Below are 19,396 nucleotides of genomic sequence, written 5' to 3' on the forward strand. Positions count from 1 at the left end.
AGTTCGAAGTTCCAACGCGCATTGACAGCTCATCGTCTGATTTTCCATCACAGCTCTGGTCGCGTGCCACGAGCCTTCTTGTCCAATGTCGTTTGTGAACGTGTCGTGTATGCACAATATCGAGGGGTCCCCTACACCGGCGCCGCATTCCAGTGCCCGGAACGTTCCTAGTGTCCTTTTCCTCATAACAATGAGCCTTTTTTTATTGGTTTGAAGTGAAAAATCAGGTGTAATATTTATACGGTCCCATATAGGTCACATTGTTGTGCACTAAATATTACAAAAGCACTTTTAGGGGCGAAGCTTCTTACACTATGGCTCACTCCCTCCTCCGTTGTAGTAGCCACCCCTTACATCTCGCAATGTTCACTAGATGGCGCTGCTCTGTGCAGCACTTCAGGAGCTCACGGGAATACACCAATTCGGGGAGTATAAGGTGATATGGGATGGACATCATTCGAGGGCAAAAAAGCTAGCAGCAAGATAAAATTTGAGAAGCGATTGAGAGAGATATAGGGGAGGAGAGTTGGGCTAGGAAGGTTTTCAGCTACTTGTACATGAGGAATGTCGATACAAAATGGAGGAAGCAAACCAGAAAATGACGGGTAAGTACTTGGAAAAGAGCAGAGGACCGAACCAAAAAGAACTATCGGTTAAGAAGAAAGTGAATGAAACGAAGATCGAAGGGCTTCACCCTTATAGTTTGGGATGATGGCACAGTTTTTGAAAGCACTAGGGTTTAGGGACAGCGAGGGCAAAATAGACTTTAAGCGGGTAGAAATAACTAGAAGGAGGTTATCCGATTGGTAACTAAAATTAAGGCACGAGTGAAAATTATATCCTTCACTGCATTTAATGGAAAACAAAGATAAATTTAGTTGTTGGTTGACTAAGTATTACGGCTAGGTGGTATTAGCCGCTGCCCGATCTAAAGGGTACAGCCATATCAATCCATCCATCCATGGGCCTCGTGCCTCTTTTTTTTTCTAGTCGTCGGCTGGTGTTTTGATGTTTGAAGATAAATAACTTGTAAGCTGTATTTTTGCCTGAGGTGACCCCCGATAACTGTTGGAAATAAACTTTCTTGATTCTTGAAACGAAGCTGCACTACGGCCACCACGAGGTGAGTCGTCCGATACGTCTCTGTGGGATGCAAGGGGTGATTGAAAGCAGCCTTTGATGTCAGTGGTGTTGTAACTTCAGAACCAGGGCATGCTTTTCGAATCCTTTATTCAGGCATGCCAAAGGGCAGCCTCACAACAGCACAACGAACTCCGTAAGGTAGGGCACACGCCCCTATATACAAGTGGCTCCAGGTTACACATGCGCAGTGGCGATCATTCACTTATCACCGCAACTTGACAACTACGACAGGTGTAGCCTATCGCGATATGAACACAACACTCCCTTTCTGACAACTTTAAGTACGGCTACTATAGCCCCAGCGATCAGGCGCCCGGCGTTGTCGGGTGCTTCTCCGGAGCGTAGTCATGTCCGGCTGCGGCATACGCTCCGTGCTCGACTGGTGTTGGGTAATCGGTGGCAGCGTCGTCGTCGAAGTAGTAGGGTCCCGTTCTTCGGGCACATGCGGCAGCTCGAACTCGTCGTCCACAGCTGGCTCTTTCTCCCGTTCCAGACAGGAGTGGCGCAAATGATCGGCATGCACATATCGCACACGATTTCCCACCAACACTAAGTATGTGCATATTGATTTTACCTGCAACACTCTACCCGGTAACCACTTCACAGTCTCTCCACGCACTGATCGTACCAGTACGCACTCATTCATCGCAAAAGAACGAAACACTGCGCGCCGCTTGTCAGCGGATGTTTTCACTTCCTCTGCTTGGTCAGTCAACACACCGTTCACATCTGGTCGTAGCAATGATAAGCGGGTCCTCAGTTTCCGTCGCAGAAACAATTCTGCTGGTGATTTCCCAGTGAAAGTGTGCGGGGTTGCGCGGTACGAGAACAAGAAATTATCTAGGCGATGTTGTAGTGACCTGTTTGTACCTGTCCTTTCGTCATCCATTAACTGCTTCAGGAGAGCCTTCTTAGTTGTTTGCACCGCTCGCTCGGCCGCTCCATTAGATTGCGGATGATACGGTGGGGTGAGCGTATGTTTCACGCCATTCGCTTTCAGGAAAGTTAGAAATTCCGCTGCGCGGAACTGAGGCCCGTTATCAGTAACCACTTCCACAGGTAACCCGTGCGACGCAAACCAGGAACGCACAGCCTCGACTGTTTTCGCAGCCGTGGTCGACTGCATACACTTAACCTCTATCCATTTGGAAAAAGCATCTACTGCAATAAGAAAGATTTGCGATTCTTTTTCCGCAAAATCCAAGTGGACTCGTTGCCACGGGTGTTCACAAACTTTCCATGGAAACAAAGGAACTGGCTGCGCTGCAGGAAGTACTGCCTGACAGATACTACATTTGCGCACCGCCTGTTCAAGGGCATCGTCGATACCCGGCCACCAGACCATTGACCGTGCAACAGCCTTCATTTTTGAGATCCCGAGATGCTGTTCGTGCAAGAGTGCTAGTACTACAGTCTTCAAGCTTTCAGGAACAACAACCCTGTTATTCCACACAATACAGCCCTCGTCCACCGTGAGCTCAAATCGGCGAACCCAAAACGGTTGCAGTTCCGCACTGACAGTCTTTGGCCAACCTTGCCATATCCTATTTCGCACAACTCGCAGCAAACTGTCACACCCTGTTGCACGCTCAATGTCTTTCGCGGTCAGCGGCAAATCTGACAACGTGGAAAAGTAGCAAATTGTGTCCTCGTCATGCCCCCCCTCCGACAACGGTAGCCGTGACAAAGCATCAGCATGCGATATGGCGGAGCCCGGCTTATGCGTAATTTTGTACCGATAGTCTGCTAGAAATGTCAGCCATCTGTGTACCCTGGCAATTGCCACGGCACCGCAATGTCGGTGTGGGTCGAAAAGAGCCGTCAGTGGTTGGTGATCCGTTAAAACGTTGAATGCCCTGCCATATAGATACTTGTGGAATTTTCTTACTCCAAATACTATGCTCAGTGCCTCTTTCTCTATTTGTCCGTAGTTCCGCTCGGACACTGACAGCGATCTTGAGGCGAAAGCGATAGGCTTCTCTTGGCCGTTCACGACATGCGATAGTACGGCTCCTAGGCCATACTCTGAAGCGTCACACGTGAGCTGAATTTCTTTTGCCACATCATATATTTCCAACACACTTTCATCCGTCAACAACGTTTTACATTTGTTGAACGCGTCGTCACATAGTCGGGACCAGTGCCACTTGGTTTCCTTGCGCAGCAAGCCATGAAGAGGCTCCAGGACTGTAGCTACATTTGGTAAAAATTTTGCGTAAAAATTGACCAGTCCCAAAAATGCCTTTAGTTGCGTGACATTGTCTGGCTTGGGTGCATTCTTTATCGCCCTTACTTTGTCACTGGTAGGGTGCAACCCATTGCCATCAACTTCGTGCCCCAAGTAGGTTACTCTTTTTTTAAACAAGCTGCACTTTTCCGCGTTGACCTTGATACCGTATTCGCTTAGGCGCATGAGTACTTGTTCCACTCTTTCACGACACTGCTCGTAGCTACCTCCCGCTATGATGACATCGTCAAGATAGCAAGCCGTGCCTTGCAAGCCCCTCAGGACTTGGTCCATTACCGCCTGAAATGCGGCTGGTGCACAGGCTACACCATAGGGTAGGCGCCTGTACCGGAAAAGGCCCATATGCGTGTTAATGGTGAGCAGTTCCTGAGCGTGCTCATCTAATTCCAGTTGCAGATACGCCTTACTCAGGTCAAGAACTGAAAACACAGCTCCACCTTGCAACGTGGTGAATATATCTTCAGGCAGCGGTAGAGGGTAATGGTCAACTACCACGAAAGGATTGACGGTGACCCGGTAATCCCCGCACAGTCGAATGCCATTATTCTTTTTCGGCACAACCACCAGTGGGGTGGCCCAAGCACTGTGCCTCACGCGGTACACAATGCCTGCCTTCTCCATATTAAGCAGCTCTTGTTCTACCTGCTCGCGTAACGCGTATGGCACTGGTCTCGCTTTACAAAAAACAGGAGTAGCGCCTTTCTTAAGCACAATACTAGCGTGAAACCCTTTAATGGCCCCGTATCCTGGTTGAAATACCTCGCGGTACTTATCAGTTATCTGTGCTTCTTCCCGTACGTTCTGCACCCGTACCACATTCAGCCAGTCGAGTTTTATTTTCGTTAGCCACTCCCGCCCTAATAATGTTGGCATTCTAGCCCCTGTGCTATCCTTAGCAATCACTAGTGGCAAGCGAACGTGTTGGCTCTGGTACTCTACATCAACATCCATAATACCTTTGACCGTGACAGGCGTGCCATTGTAGGTGACTAGCCTAACATCTGTTTCCCTGAAACTTGCATCGGGAAAATGTTTTAAACATTCTGTTTCACACATTACCGATACGGCTGCGCCTGTATCTAGCTCCATCGAAATCTTTTTTCCGTTTATCAGCAACGGCACCACAATGGCAGGCGTGCCCGACCTACGGTCTGTGTGACACAGTGTCAACAACTCATCACGCGTTGCATCATTAGCCAGGCAATGAATAGGCGCCCTAGTTTTACACATTTTGGCTACATGGCCTTTCTTGTTACATTTAAAACAACGGCTGTTCATGAACGGACAACTTACAGGAGAGTGCCGCCCACCGCAACGATGACACCCCTTAGTCTCTTGTGTACCTGCAGCTGAAGTGGTTTTCGGCATGAAACTCCGTGCGTAGTCCCCAGCAGGTGCTTGCCGTTGTCCAGCTGCCGTTTCCTTGTTCCAGTGAACGTCGCTGTAGACGGGGGTCCCTGTTGCGAGGGTCGCCACCATTTCCCGAGTGCCTCTAGTAGCAGATTCCATGGCTGCTACAATGCTGCAGGTGCGCTCCCAGGTTAATTCTGCATCAGGTGTCGCCAGAAGCCTGCACCGTATGCTGTCGGAACACAATCCCGCGATGAGACGATCTCGCAGGGCTTGCTCAAGAAATGTGCCGAACTCACATGTTGCAGCCAGTTTCTTGAGTCCTACTATGAAGTCGCTGATGCTTTCGTGCGGTTCTTGATTGCGTTGGTTAAAACGGTATCTTTCCGTAACCACGGAGCACTTTGGGGTATAGTGCTTTTTCAGCGTTGCGATGACCACGTCATACGTCTCCTGGGTAGGCGTTTTCGGCAGAAGAAGGCTCCTCAGCGTGACGTATGCCTTCTCCCCGATGGACGTCAATAGCACTTGCAACTTCTTATCCTCTGCGATGTCGTTAGCAGCTGCAAAACACTCAAATCGCTCGAAGAAAACATCGCAGTTGTCCCCGTCCGGATCGAACTCTGGAAGCTTTCCGAGCATGGCACCACCCCGAACAGCTGCTGTTTTTCCTGCTGTCTGGATCCCATTCTCGTCGCCAAACATGTTGTAACTTCAGAACCAGGGCATGCTTTTCGAATCCTTTATTCAGGCATGCCAAAGGGCAGCCTCACAACAGCACAACGAACTCCGTAACGTAGGGCACACGCCCCTATATACAAGTGGCTCCAGGTTACACATGCGCAGTGGCGATCATTCACTTATCACCGCAACTTGACAACTACGACAGGTGTAGCCTATCGCGATATGAACACAACAAGTGGGAGAGTGAAATGTGCAGGGCAACGTTTTTTTCTAGTCATCTGCTGGTGTTTTGATGTTTGAAGGCTAATAACTTGCATTATCATGTACCAATTTTGATACTTCTTTTTGCGTTCATCTAAGTACTCAGCACTGCACAAACTCCAACCTTGTGAAATGCATACCAAGAAGCATCACAGGGCCCTTTTAACTACATATATATTAACTTAGCATAACCAGATTTATTGTCTCATGGCTTGTTAATGTCTGTTATGATTTGGGAATATTGTCATTGAGGAGAAACTGGTGATTAAAACACATCAAATCATCAAAGTAAGCTTCAGTATCTCAATAATTAGTGCTTAGAAAGCTGTACGATGATGAAAGGGTCCCTCTCCATAACGATGCTCAAGCTATGCATGCATTGCCTTCAGTAGCCAGCAATATTTTTGTGTAAAATGTGAAAAAAAAATGTGAAATGACAGTTTAAATAAAACAAGCTGTCAAGCGAATACTGCCATTTTTTAGGTGACACACGAAATGTCTTGTTCATAACGCTCATGGGGAGATATTATCTCAAGCGGATGATTCAGAACAGTTTAAGTACAGTATGGCAAAACGGCCAAGGGTATGGATTGGAATATTCTCATGTGTTCCTTGGTTTTGGCCAGCACATGCACGTGCATGTGATTATTGCTATTGTAGAGAAGCTTCCGAACACTGAAACTGGTCTAACTCTCAGGTGCCTTCTAGTGGGTCTACCCAAAAAGGATGCCGCTCGCGCTGTGAGCCCGTGCTTGGCCGTTACTGTCGCCATTGTGCATGCTCGCTGTGTGCTGGCTAATAAACGCCTTAACAATTTGGTGGAGAATGCTGTGCCCTTCAAACATCTTCGGTTCGCATTCGATGCCCTTGGAGCTTAGATCCCGTACCCTGCCTTCTACCATGCACCAAGACGCCGCTCAGCAAACGCTTCCTCCTGCGCCGACGCCATGTTCCGGTGTCCCCCGCATCCGCGACCCTCCTGTCTTCGCCGACGCGGATGGCACTGACGTCGAGAACTGGCTCGCCATGTACGAACGCGTCAGCGTCCCCAATCATTGGGACAAGGCAGGTAAACTCGGCAACCTAGTTTTCTACCTCGCGGGTGTGGCCGGCATGTGGTATAACAACCACGCATCCGATTTCGCAACCTGGTCCGATTTTAAGACCGCTATCGCCAACGTTTTTGGCCGCCCTGCCGTTCGTAAGCTGCAAGCCGAGCAGCGCTTACGCGAACGCGCTCAGCAGGCTGGTGAATTATTCACCAGTTACATTGAAGATGTCCTGGACCTGTGCAAGAAGTCCAACGACAGCATGTCCGAATCGGAGAAGATCCGGAACGTCATGAAAGGCATTGACGATGATGCCTTCACGATGCTGCTTGCCAAAAACCCAGGCACAGTAGCTGAGGTCATCACGCTGTGCCAGAGCTACGAGGAGCTCGCTGGCAGCGTTCGATGACTCGTCGCTCCACACCACGAGATGCAGGGCTTGCTGGCTTAAAGGCGAGCTGTGATCAGGTGGCACTGCTGGCAGACCTCAAGTCCTTCATACGTGAGGAAATCGCGCTGCATATCTCTCTCCTGCCCTTTGCCTACCCACCGGCTGCTCAACAATCGGCCACTATCATTCTTCCACCCATTCGCCGAGCGATTGAGCAGGAAGTAAAGGAGGTCATGCCTGCGTACCACCCACAACAGCTTCCGGCCCTGTGCCCCCAAATTACGCCCAAGTGGTCGCCAGGCCGCCTCCAGTCGTTCAACCGCCCGCCCCACTGACTTACGCCGAAGCTGCCGCACGACCTCCATCCTTTTCAGCGAGTATGCCGGCTACGTATGTTGATGTGACCTCTCAGACTCGGCTCCAGCACACCCTGCAGCCTTTCCAGCCACCGTTCCGTCCATCGGCTCTTGCGTCATGGACAAGACCTACCCTGGCAAACAAATGGCGCACACCCAACAACCGGCCCATCTGCTTTGCCTGCGGTTACGCCGGTCATGTAGCCCGTTATTGCCATCGCGTACAGCCAGCTCCAATTCCTTCGTCTGTTGCTGGCCACCTCAGTTGTCCCTATCACGACGAACTGCCGTCTATGCCACTGCTATGCCGTCTATGCCGTCTATGCCAGTTTCGGAACTCCCCGCTTCGCCTACAGGGAGCGAGCGGCCGGCTGCAGTTCTCGCCACAGCGGCGCTGCAGTTGAACTTTGCGCCACGCAAACGAGGGTCGTCTGCTACTGCTAGGCGGGTTCTGCAGCGTTTACACGACGATTTTAGGTTAAGAAAGAGCCCTGCAGCGCAACTCCTTGTTTTAGGCACGAGGAGTATAATTTCGGGCCTAGATACGTGAGCTACGTCTTTCCGGGACCTCGGTAAAAACAGGAGCTCGCGCAAGCATAGTGCCAGGCGTGCACTTGTCGATTAAAGAGCCGTTTCGCTGCCCTGTAATTTCTTGTTTCAGATACTAGAAGCAAAACTTGGAGCTCAGTTGTATGAGCTACGTCTCAACGAAGCCTCGGTAAAAGCTGCGACTCATCTGTTTTCTACCGATCGTTATTTAAAAGCTGTTTTCGCGAGTCTTAGCATTGGGATCTTCGACGCTCGGTAAATTAACCTTTCAGCAATAAGCACCTCAGCGTGCCGTGCCCTAAAGGAAGTTGAAACTGAGTCTTTGCTGTAAGGTACGACCTTATTTGAAAATCCCACTGAAACGACGTTATTTCTCTGTTCAGGTGACATGAACCACTGCGCTTTCATCTTTCCAAGTATTCAGGTTTCTGGATGTCTGTCAACTAGTGAATAATATTTAGGATCATTCAAACAGAAAATGCAAATTTTGTGGAAAGAAGTAGGAAAACATCAATATATTGACACAAATACTTGCCGCTATCACGCACTAGTTCGCAAGTATATTGCCTTTAACTCATGAAAAGGAAAATGCATCTTTATTAAAGCACACTTGTCATGAGCATTCGAATTTCAGACAAGTTTGGCCTTCTTTCTTTCTCTCTGTGCTTTGATGGCACTGTCATTGTCTTGGCGCTTCTGTCTTGCAAAGAAATGCATTCTAATTACAATGTAGACGTGAATCAACTCTGCAGTAAATTCACTGTAGTGTTGTTTGCAACCAACAAAGCTGGTGCCTTTCTGAGTAAATGCATCCAATACTCTCCAAAAGAGGTCACCAAAGGAATAATTTTTCGATTCCTGGCTGATGACGTACTCCACACTCCTCACGCATTCGAATAGTTTCTTGGGGGGGTACACAAGGCTGCCGCTCACGTATTCCCTTTCCAACACCAACAATGCTTCAGAAGGAAGGGAATCCTGCGCACCTACTGCTTCTTTCTTGCATTCAGTTCAACGTGTGGCTTTGAGGACCTTGCGAACTACATATCCAGCTAAATAATACAGCGCTGTCTTTTCTGGTAGAGGGACGCTGTACACATGGTCTTCAGGTCTGTTGCTGCACTCCCTTAGGGGTATGGATGTCAGACGCCTCCAAACCTCTTCCTTGAGGCTTTTCTTTTTCTGCAGGGCTTCACAGCGTTTTGCCCCGAGACTCTCAAACGTGCTCATCAGCACTCGTTCTGTGCCCGCCTGGCCAGCTTCGCAGTTTCCTTTGGTGGCTAGTTTGATTGGAGTGTACAGTGCGAGAAGGGGGAACAGCTGACTAAATTTGGCCACTGTGGGGTGATCTTCGTCGCCCCCAAAGGACCTCACGAGGCCAAAAAATCGCTGAAAGAAACGACATTCCTGATGAATATTGCGACAAATAACATGACAAGCTCTTGCTTTACCTCAAGTGGGTCCTGGTTGAGGCTTGCAGTAAGGATGTAGTTCACACCCTGCCCAGCAAGAAGTCAGTAAGTGACAAAACAGACATAAGTGTCATGTGCAAAGACTCCATGGTTTGTCTTGATGCAAATAGCTTCACATTCATTGCCTCTGTTTGATTCATCATTTTCAGGAAACGCTCGAGAAACTGCAAAGAAATAACGATGAAAGTGGCAAATGCACTAGCAGCAAGGAACCAAGCAAAAGCAGAAACATATGCCGCCACACGTATGCGTATTGCAGGCTAGCATGGTGAACAATAACAGTTTTAGAACCAGTGGTGTAGCACAAACCCAGTTATTACAAGCCCACTTTGCCATAAAATGAGTGAAGCAACATTATTTTCAGTAAATGAAGAATTTATGTGCACAGCATACCTTTATCTTTGGAGAGCCGTTTCTTATTCCAGCTGCAGGAATTTTTGAATTGAGGATGTCAAAAAGGTCATTCAAAAGTAATGTGAACTCCTGTGTTCCAGCACTGTCGACGAATCCTGGCACCTTCAACTGGCGGTACACTTTCAAGCGGATCGAGACACTGCGGCTGAAAAGCTCCAAAAAAAAAAAAAACCATTGCCAGAATATTAATTATAAAACTTAAAACAGCTTAAAATGCATGAGCAACCCATTCATAAGAGGAAACCGAGTTTTTGCACATGTGATGTGTATTCAACATTAAAATGTTTGCTTGACTTAGCAAGGTGTCAAAGCGTCTGCAGGAGGGTACCAAAATAAAGAGGCAGCCAATGTGCTGATACGATACATGGGTGGCTAGGCGGACACACATTGTCTGAAGCTTCTGCGGCTTGACATGATATTCAGTTAACTTTGGCACAACTTTGATGGCTGCTTTCTTCTCAACCTCGAAAAGCCGTTCATAATGCTGGTAATTAGCTTCATGGTCTCCTATCTGTAATAGAAGAATGGCATACAAAATATCTGCACTGCTTTTCCATAACCTAGACGTATGACTGCTGCGTCGGTAACAGTGTGGTTTACTCACCTGTCCATGTGTGTGTTTCATCATATGGTTCCTAATACACTTCATTATGTGTGGCACATCACATATGAAGTGAAGGAATGTGTCCTCTGGAAGGCATGGGTGTGCCATTTTGCACTTTGGTTGCTGAAGCTTGCCGCTTATTCCCAGATGAGTCCACATTGACTTGTTGTTTCCAGCACCGTCACTGATCACTGCCAGAACTCTGGCCCCATGTTCATGCAATCGTAGCACAGAGTTTATTACAACTTTAGCTAAAATCCACCCGGGTGCTGCTCCTTTCGCAGCGAAAGTAGCAATAGGCTGCACCCATGATGCAAACAATGAGTTGAACATGACCACCAAAGCATGGTCCGTAAGCTTGTCACTGTCTACTTGACTAACATCACCATAATCAACAAATCCATCAAACTTGTAAGCAGACCGATTATATTCAGTTCCCTCACGCAACTTAATTTCATCAATAATCAAACAACCATAGGTATGGTGGTCCGGCTTCCCAGCCATGTGATTCTTAATGCTCTCAAGAGCAAACTTATTCAGGCCATAGTCACATGGAAGGCCCCTCAAGAGCTGGACAAGGTGACTTGGACTAGAAAGGGGGAGGACCTTCATTTCCAACAGCCTCCTGTAACGTTTCGGGCTTGTGAGCCTCAGCAGCAAACAAACCATGAGCCAATCTGTTGTGTACCTATACCCATTGGGTGATTTTGCTGCTTGTTGCATCATGGATGTACGAATGGACACTTTCTGCACTTCAGGTAAATCTTGAACGAGATCATCCAGAGTCGCTGAAGATGCAGTCTTCAACTTTTCACTCGGCCGACGCATTTCAAGTTTATTCCGTTCTCGTGCGGCGGTGGCACGGATCAAGCGTTTCCTTAGTACGCCGGTTGCAATCTGCACCTTCCTCTTGGGTTTTGTTGCCATTCTTTTTTTCAGTGTTCTCGCTAAAACGACACCGACAGCACATGTACCTCTGTCAGCATCAGTCAAGCCTGCGCAGTCCTTGTGATGAATATTTCTTAGCGACACATTTTCTTCTTTCGCTGTGCCAACAGGCGGACAACCGAGGCAAGATTGCAAAGAGTGTAGAACATGCATGACCGCTTTTACGTCCTTGAGTGACCGCAGTGGTATATCAAATGGTCACTTTTTCAGAAATTTTCCGTTCGCTGAAACCAAGTAGGTCAAATCCTCGCGGATGACAGTGCTCTTGAGAATGCAGTAGATGTCTCCTCTGAATTCAGCATTATAAAATACGATTACCGAAGGCTTTCTTGGCTCTTCAGGGACCGCCGAATTCCAATTGCGAGGAAGCTGTAGTGAAACAGTTTTTTCCACTAGCTTAGAAAAACTGAAGTCCTGCGAAGGAGCGTGTACCTGTTGCGGAGATTTTTCTGGAAGATCGCAAGGCAGCTGCACAGCTTGTTGAGGTACAGGTGCCCTTTTCTTTGGCGACCTTCATCTTTTGCGGCTGCATTACAGGTACACTGGGAGGTTCGAAAATAAACAAGGAACTGCATCGCTCTTCAATGCCCATGCACCATGGTCGATTTCGACGACTTCTGCATTTATGACATGCTTATATGTCTTCAGGATGTCGCTTTCTTGAAAGTGAAGATCGCACACCTTGCACGTCCTTCCCAAAGTTTTGTCCGCGCGTGGAATAGTTCTTTCCCACTTCTGCAGCAACAGCGGGTCGGACGGCAGAGAAAAGAAGTGGCGTTTCTCGGGGTTTTTTCTGTATCCGCTGGTGCACCCAGGCACAAAACACGTCGGCATGATGTCCCGAAAGTGCTAAGGCATAACACACAGGATAGCAGCAGCCGTAGAATTCACCCTGGGAGATGTCCAGGCGTACACACGTGCTCGGTGCGCCCACACGTGGTCAATGCGTGCCCGCGATTTTCAACAAACGGCGAGTCCTACGTCGTAGATGTGTCTTCGTGAGCGTAGACGGCGGAGTGTCTTCAGAAGACCGTGTTAGCATGCCACGTTCACAGAGAGCGACGAGGCATACACACACACACACAAAAAAAAAACAGCTCTACCGAACACCAACACGGAACACACACAACCAACACAACTGCGGCAGCAGTGAAGCCAAGGGAGAGCGGCCGTTTACTTGGCGCAAAGCTAGACTGCAGCGCCCCCACACTCCCTAGGAGCAAATCGCGCCCGCCTCGAAAGGAGTTCGGAAACTGAAAAAAGTATCTATAAACGTTGGTCTCGCCCAGGTCCATCTCCTCAAAGGTCGCCGTCTCCACGACGTCGCTCCCTGTCCTTCATGAGGCCAAGTTCGGCTACTCATGAGCGGGAAAACTAGTCGTCGCAGTCCCCGAGGCAAGGACTGCGATGCTATTGCAATGTGAAAGCCCTCAGAGCCGCCCATCTAATGTCATAGACGTGCTTGTGGACGGTGTTCATGCATCTGCTCTTATTGACACTGGAGCTGCAGTATCCGTTATGGACGAAAACATTTGCCGCTTGCTTCGAAAAGTGACGACGTCAATTTCTGGGTTGTCCCTTCGTACTGCCGGTTCGCTTCGTATCCATCCTACAGCAGAGTGCACAGCTCGCGTTGTCGTTCGGGACATTCTGTATGTCGGCCAATTCATCATCATTCCTGCATGCTCTCATGATGTCATCCTGGGGTGGGATTTTCTCTCCTGCAACGATGCCGTCATCCATTGTGCCGCTACTGAAATTGAACTCTCACCCTTCTCGCATTTGACGCCGGAAGACAGTCCCTCGAAACTGAGCAAGATTCTCGTGAAAGACGATACCAGAGTGCCTCCAAGCTCGACGATGGGTGTATCTGTCTACTGCGCTAGACTCTCCGACACAATTGCACTCGTTTCGCCATCCGACCGTGTTTGCCGAAGGAAAGGGTTGCTAGTACCTTTCGTGACCGTGCAAATCACCCAGGGCAACGCTGCTATTTTTGTGACCAACCCATCCCCGTACTCTGTTACCTTGGTTCGAGAGGAATGTCTCGGCAGAGTGGAACCAGTCGACGTCGCACAAGTCCTGGACGTACCCGAAGACTCACGTGATCCCGATTCGCGTACCATCAGTGCTGTTTCCACTTCTGATCCATCATCTCCTGATGTATTTGGCCCCTACATTGATGACAACCTTACGTCAGTACAGCGTTCCCAGCTTCTGGACCTGTTGTAAGAATACCGTTCTTCTTGTGATGTAGGGCGAAGTTCTCTCGGTCGCGCGTCCTCTGTTACGCACCGTATCGACACTGGTGCCCATCCACCATTACGGCACCGTCCATACCGCCTGTCGCCTGCTGAACGTCGGGAAATTATCGAGCAGGTTGACGATATGCTCAGACGCGACGTTACTCGGCCCTCGGACAGTCCATGGGCGTCTTCTGTTGTTCTTGTTGCGAAGAAAGATGGTTCTGTGCGGTTCTGTGTGGACTACAGACGGCTCAATAAGATCACTCGCGAGGATGTTTACCCACTGCCGCGCAACGATGACGCAATCGACAGCCTTCACGGAGCCGAATTTTTTTCTTCTCTCGATCTGCACTCGGGGTACTGGCAAGTACCCATGGCTGATGACGCTCGACCGAAGACTGCGTTCATCACACCCGACGGCTTGTTCGAATTCAACGTCATGCTGTTTGGTCTATGTAATGCACCTGCGACCTTTGAGCGCACGATGGACACCGTTCTGCGCAACTTGAAATGGCACACATGCTTGTGTTACCTCGCTGACGTTGTTGTGTTCGCTCCAGATTTCTCCACGCATCTCCAACGTCTGAAACAAGTTTTCGCACGTGTGAGCAATGCCGGCTTGCAACTAAATCTAAAGTGCCGCTTTGCAGCACGGCAACTCACCATCCTAGGGTACATCATGTCCAAGGATGGCATTCTTCCTGACCCAGCCAAGCTTCAGACCGTGGCCGAATTCCTCAAACCTGCATCCGTCAAAGAACTGCGTAGTTTCGTGGGCCTGTGCTCATACTTCCGACACTTCATACGAAACTGCCACGATTATATCACCACTGACGAAGCTCCTTGGAAGTAACGGGCCCCTCAATTCGTGTTCGTCTGAGTGCGACGATGCGTTCGCAAAGCTCTGCCATTTGTTGACGTCTCCTCCCATTCTACGCCACTACGACCCTACGGCCCCGACGGAGGTGCACACGGACGCCAGCGGTGTAGGCCTCAACGTTGTCCTGGCGCAGCGCAAACCTGGATTCCCTGAATATGTCGTAGCATATGCAAGCCGTACGCTCACGACAGCAGAGACAAACTACATCGTCACAGAGAAAGAGTGCCTGGCGATCGTCTGGGTCCTTACAAAGTTTTGCCCTTATTTGTATGGTCGCCCATTCGATGTCGTCACCGACCATCATGCACTATGCTGGCTTTCATCATTGAAGGATCCCTCAGGCCATCTCGCCCATTGGGCTCTTCGCTTACAAGACTACGACATCCGCGTGCTGTACCGCAACGGACGCCAGCATGCTGACGCCGACGCCCTCTCGCGCTCTCCTCTGCCTGAAGGTGATGTGCTCTGCTCAGTATCCTCGGCTGCTGTTTCTGCCATTGATGTTGATATCATCGCTACCAAACAGCGAAAGGATAATTGGATCGGCCCGCTCATCGCCTTGCTCTCTGATCCATCCGCAACTCCATCCACGCGTGCCTTGCGTCGTTGAGCTCAGCATTTCGCCATCGGTGACGGCCTTCTACACCGACGCAATTACGACGCCGATGGCCGGCAGTGGTTACTCGTGATACCCCGCATTCTGCGGTTCGAGATATGTGAATCCTTTCATTCTGATCCGCAATGCGCACACTCTGTGGTATTCAAAACCTACCATCACATTCGGCAACGCTACTTCTGGCGCGGGATGTACTGCTATGTGCAGCAGTTCGTTCGCTTCTGCCTTGCTTGCCAACGCCGCTAACCGTCAGCACACATGTCGCCAGCCAGTCTGCAACCGTCACCTTGCCCTGAGCGTCCGTTTGGGCGCATAGGTATCGATTTGTATAGACCACTTCCTCTGTTGTCGGCTGGTAACCGCTGGGTCATCGTCGCCGTAGATCATTTAACGCGATACGCCGAAACCGCCGTTATCCCTGCGGCTACTCCGCGTGATGTTGCGTCCTTCCTACTGCATCGATTCATACTGCGCCACGATCCACCTCACGAGCTTCTCAGCGATCGAGGCCGTGTCTTCTTGTCACAAGTCGTCGATGCCATTCTGACGGAGTGCCATTCTGTCCACCGCAAAACTACTGCTTACCACCCGCAGACGAATGGTCTCACCGAACACTTTAACCGCACCCTCGGCGACATGCTTTCGATGTACGTCGCCGCCAACCACACGAATTGGGATACTATACTGCCCTTCGTCACATACGCCTACAACACTGCCCCTCGGAGCACAACCGGGTTTCCACTTTTCTTCGTGCTGTACGGAAGGCACCCGTCACACTCTATCGACACAATACTCCTGTACACGCCGGATCCATCTGAGTGTGCACCTATTTCTGAGACAGCCAGGCTTGCTGAAGAGTGTCGAGAGCTTTCCAAGACTTTTACGACGCATGAGCTAGAGCGGCAGAAGAGTATTCATGATGGCTCCGCGACTTCTGAACCCACGTTCCTTCCTGGTTCTCTTGTATGACTCTCAATCCTGACCTCTATAGCTGGCCTTTCTTCCAAACTACTTCCCAAATACGAAGCCCCCTACCGTGTCATCGAGCGCACATCTCCGGTCAACTATCTGATTGAACCAATTGAACAAACTTCGGACATGCGTCGTCGCGGGCGCAACATAGTCAGCGTGGAGCGCCTGAAGGCTTACTATGACCCACTCATAATGACAAACTGTTATGTTGCCAGGCAGCTCCCCCTTCGACCCCGGGGTAATTGTAGAGAATCTTCCGAACACTAAAATTGGTCGAACTCTCGGGTGCCTTCTAGTGGGTCTACCCAAAAAGGATGCCACTCGCGCGGTGAGCCCGTGCTTGGCCGTTACTGTCGCCATTGTGCATGCCCGCTGTGTGCCGGCTAATAAACGCCTTAACACTATGAAAGTCTTCTTAACTTGGTCATACTAATTGGCCACAACTGGGCTGTCCTTGGAGCACTTTGTGCGGGAAAGTGCCGTAAATGTCCCGACGCTAAGTAACAAAAACACCATTCAGGGACAGCCATAACGGACAGTCTTTCGGAAATGCATGGTCGCCATTCACAAAGGTCTTCATTGTGCATAATAAAGTATGAAATCAGAGTATTCCCTATTAATAGGGACACGGGGGTCTTGAGCAGTATTCACTGTGAATGAAGTCACGAATAGCAAGAGTTTTGTTGTTTGCGCTGTGTGTATGCAAGATTATTACTGGATTTATATATTCCTGAAGAGAATGAAAGTGCATTATGATGTAAAGGTCATATATTTATTTATTTCTTGATACTGTCGATAATTTGACATGCAGGTAACTCAGACAGTTTTTCCAGTCCCAAATAATTAGAATGAATGAGCACCTATTGTGCTATTACAATGCTTCAATAATGTCCCTTGGCTTTTTCAGAACCTGAAACGATTTTTTTTTTCTATGTGATTAGCGCATTATTCTTCCAACATGCGTGGGGCTGTGCATTCGTGTGATGTGTGCAACATGTTAACTCTTTCAGGGTCGAAGATGTACATTTGCATCATTTCCTGTATGTTTGAAATGCAGGCTTTTTTCGAATATTTCTCTTCCTTGGCTCTTACTGCCGCAATGCGGGAATATGTGGAATTTTTCCTCACGCCTATGTCCCTCTATATTGAATGCTTTAGTACAGCAGCACGATGGCTAGTGTAGATTTCGTTATTGTGCCCGCAAGACTGTTGGCTTTTTGGTTTAGAATTTTTTAAAAGGTAGACGTTTATTGCTCTTTGGTACACAATTATGCCTGTTTTTATGCAGGCGATGTCGCTGTGGTTGTGTTTTGGGGCTTAACAAAACTGCTTCCATCTTGTTGGCAATGAGAGGTTTCAGGCTTGATTTTGCTTCTACTGTACTTACCTGTGCAGTTACTATGGAAATGGGCGCCGATTTAGTTGCCGCAATAATGGCAATTCCGCCGAATAGCTGAATCTGATACAGTAAATGTCAGCTGTCATAAAAGGAGTTGCTTAAGACAAGGGTGCAATAGCTGCACCACTTGTGCCTATGTAATACAATTACCCATTTTTGCACCAAGCTGAGCCACAACCATGAAATTTGCTGATGTTGCACCATACTCTGCCAATATTCTGGACCAGCCTCAAAATATTTTGTTGCGCTAATTTCAGCAAGCAATCGAGGCTACATTGACTACCTGCAGTTTAGGCTATAGAGTTTCTTAAGGTTAATCTGAGTGGAATTGAGTGCTGAGATCGTTCAGCCACCGTGAGGATGATGGGTTGTAGTACACAGATTTTCCTAGTCTTTGTGCTTGGAGCTTTCAATGCACTTGTGGCTCTGTTTTGGTTTTGCTTCGAATAAAAGAATGGACCAATGTTAACTTCATGATCGTTTCAAATTGGAGGTCAAGGTGGCGAAGCATAACTGCTAAACCTTTGCTCAACTTATTTTTGCAACAAAGCACATTCGAGCTTGAAAGGGGGAAAGTCTCTCGCCCATCGTGGGGTGAACGGCTCTCGCTTAGAGGCTTCTTTCCCTGAGGAACCAGTTTGTCCTCGTGGCTGCGCTTCCATCTAGGAGAAAAAAGCATGGATGCGCTTTCTCTCCCGCAGTGTGTGTGCTCCTTCTTATGTGTTTCGTCTTTTTACGCTGGTAAATCTTTCTTGTACATGTGCTATGAGTGTTTTTCATGCATGCACACGGCTCCAGTTGGCTGTATTGTGTGATTTCAATAAATCAGTTCTTAGTCTGAATTCGTCCTGTCTGCTTTCACCCTATTGTCCCATTCTACGTGCAGTTTAAGTTTGAATAATACGTCTCGCCAAATAGCCGTACAACACATGCTTCTCGAGTTCATGCATGATTTATTCTACAAATTTTGTGGCAGTCTATTTGAGAGGCTTTTCTGATGAAGCCATTTGATGGTTACGTGGAAAAGTGCTGCAGGGTCTCTTGAAGCAATGGGAAAGCAGAGCTGTGCTGTGTGTTAATATGTTTGTTAAATTTCTTGATAATCGCTTGTTTTGCTGATGGCAGTGTCTTCCATTTATTTTATTTCCTGTTATCTTGTTGAGAAAACAGGGTGCCTTGCTCTGCAGGCATCAAGGGCACTTACCAGGGGCTCACAGCCACCATCATGAAGCAGGGCAGCAACCAGGCCATTCGCTTCTTCGTCATGGAGACGCTCAAGGACTGGTACCGGGGTGGGGATCCCACAAAGCCGGTCAACAAGCTGGTGGTGGGCATGTTCGGTGCTGTTGCCGGCGCTGCCTCTGTCTTTGGCAACACTCCCATCGATGTGGTCAAGACACGCATGCAGGTAAAGGGCATTCTTGTAGCTTTGGGAGTGTACACAGAAGTTATAGTGGACAGCAGTGGCTGGTTTTTCAAATATAGAATGTGATGGCTCTGGTTCAAGGTTAGAGTTAATGGCATGCATATGATAATGGAACATCAGTTTGCTTAAGGGCTTATTGTCAAGATAAATGAATTGAATTTATTGAGAGATTGTGAGCAGCACTGAGAGTGGATCAGGTGTCAGCCGTGTGCCTCTTTTTCTGTGGCCTCTAAGATTCACTTTAGCAGCAAGTAAAACGCAATAGCTGTTATGATTTTCAGGTTCCCCGTGAGATAAAGTATGGCCTCAGAAACCACTATATTCAAAATTGGAAGGTACTACCTGTCACGCTTAGTGAAAATAAAGCCTTTGTGATTTGTTTGTTGCC

At 48.6% G+C, this 19,396-nt stretch overlaps 1 protein-coding gene across 3 annotated transcripts in view; it reads left to right on the top strand.

The window, feature by feature from the left end:
- The window catches only part of sea (mitochondrial citrate transporter scheggia), a 138,060-nt gene that overhangs the window by 60,342 nt on the left and 58,322 nt on the right, over positions 1–19,396 (top strand). For all 3 annotated transcript variants that reach the window (XR_012893967.1, XM_075887753.1, XM_037419026.2), the window contains exon 5: positions 18,770–18,990. Coding sequence is in view for 2 of the 3 variants with exons in the window: in XM_075887753.1 (XP_075743868.1) it covers positions 18,770–18,990 (221 nt within the window). In the remaining variant the exon portion in view is untranslated. The remainder of the gene's footprint in view (positions 1–18,769; positions 18,991–19,396) is intronic.

Source organism: Rhipicephalus microplus, chromosome 3 (genome assembly GCF_043290135.1).
Source record: "Rhipicephalus microplus isolate Deutch F79 chromosome 3, USDA_Rmic, whole genome shotgun sequence".
Classification (NCBI taxonomy): domain Eukaryota; kingdom Metazoa; phylum Arthropoda; class Arachnida; order Ixodida; family Ixodidae; genus Rhipicephalus; species Rhipicephalus microplus.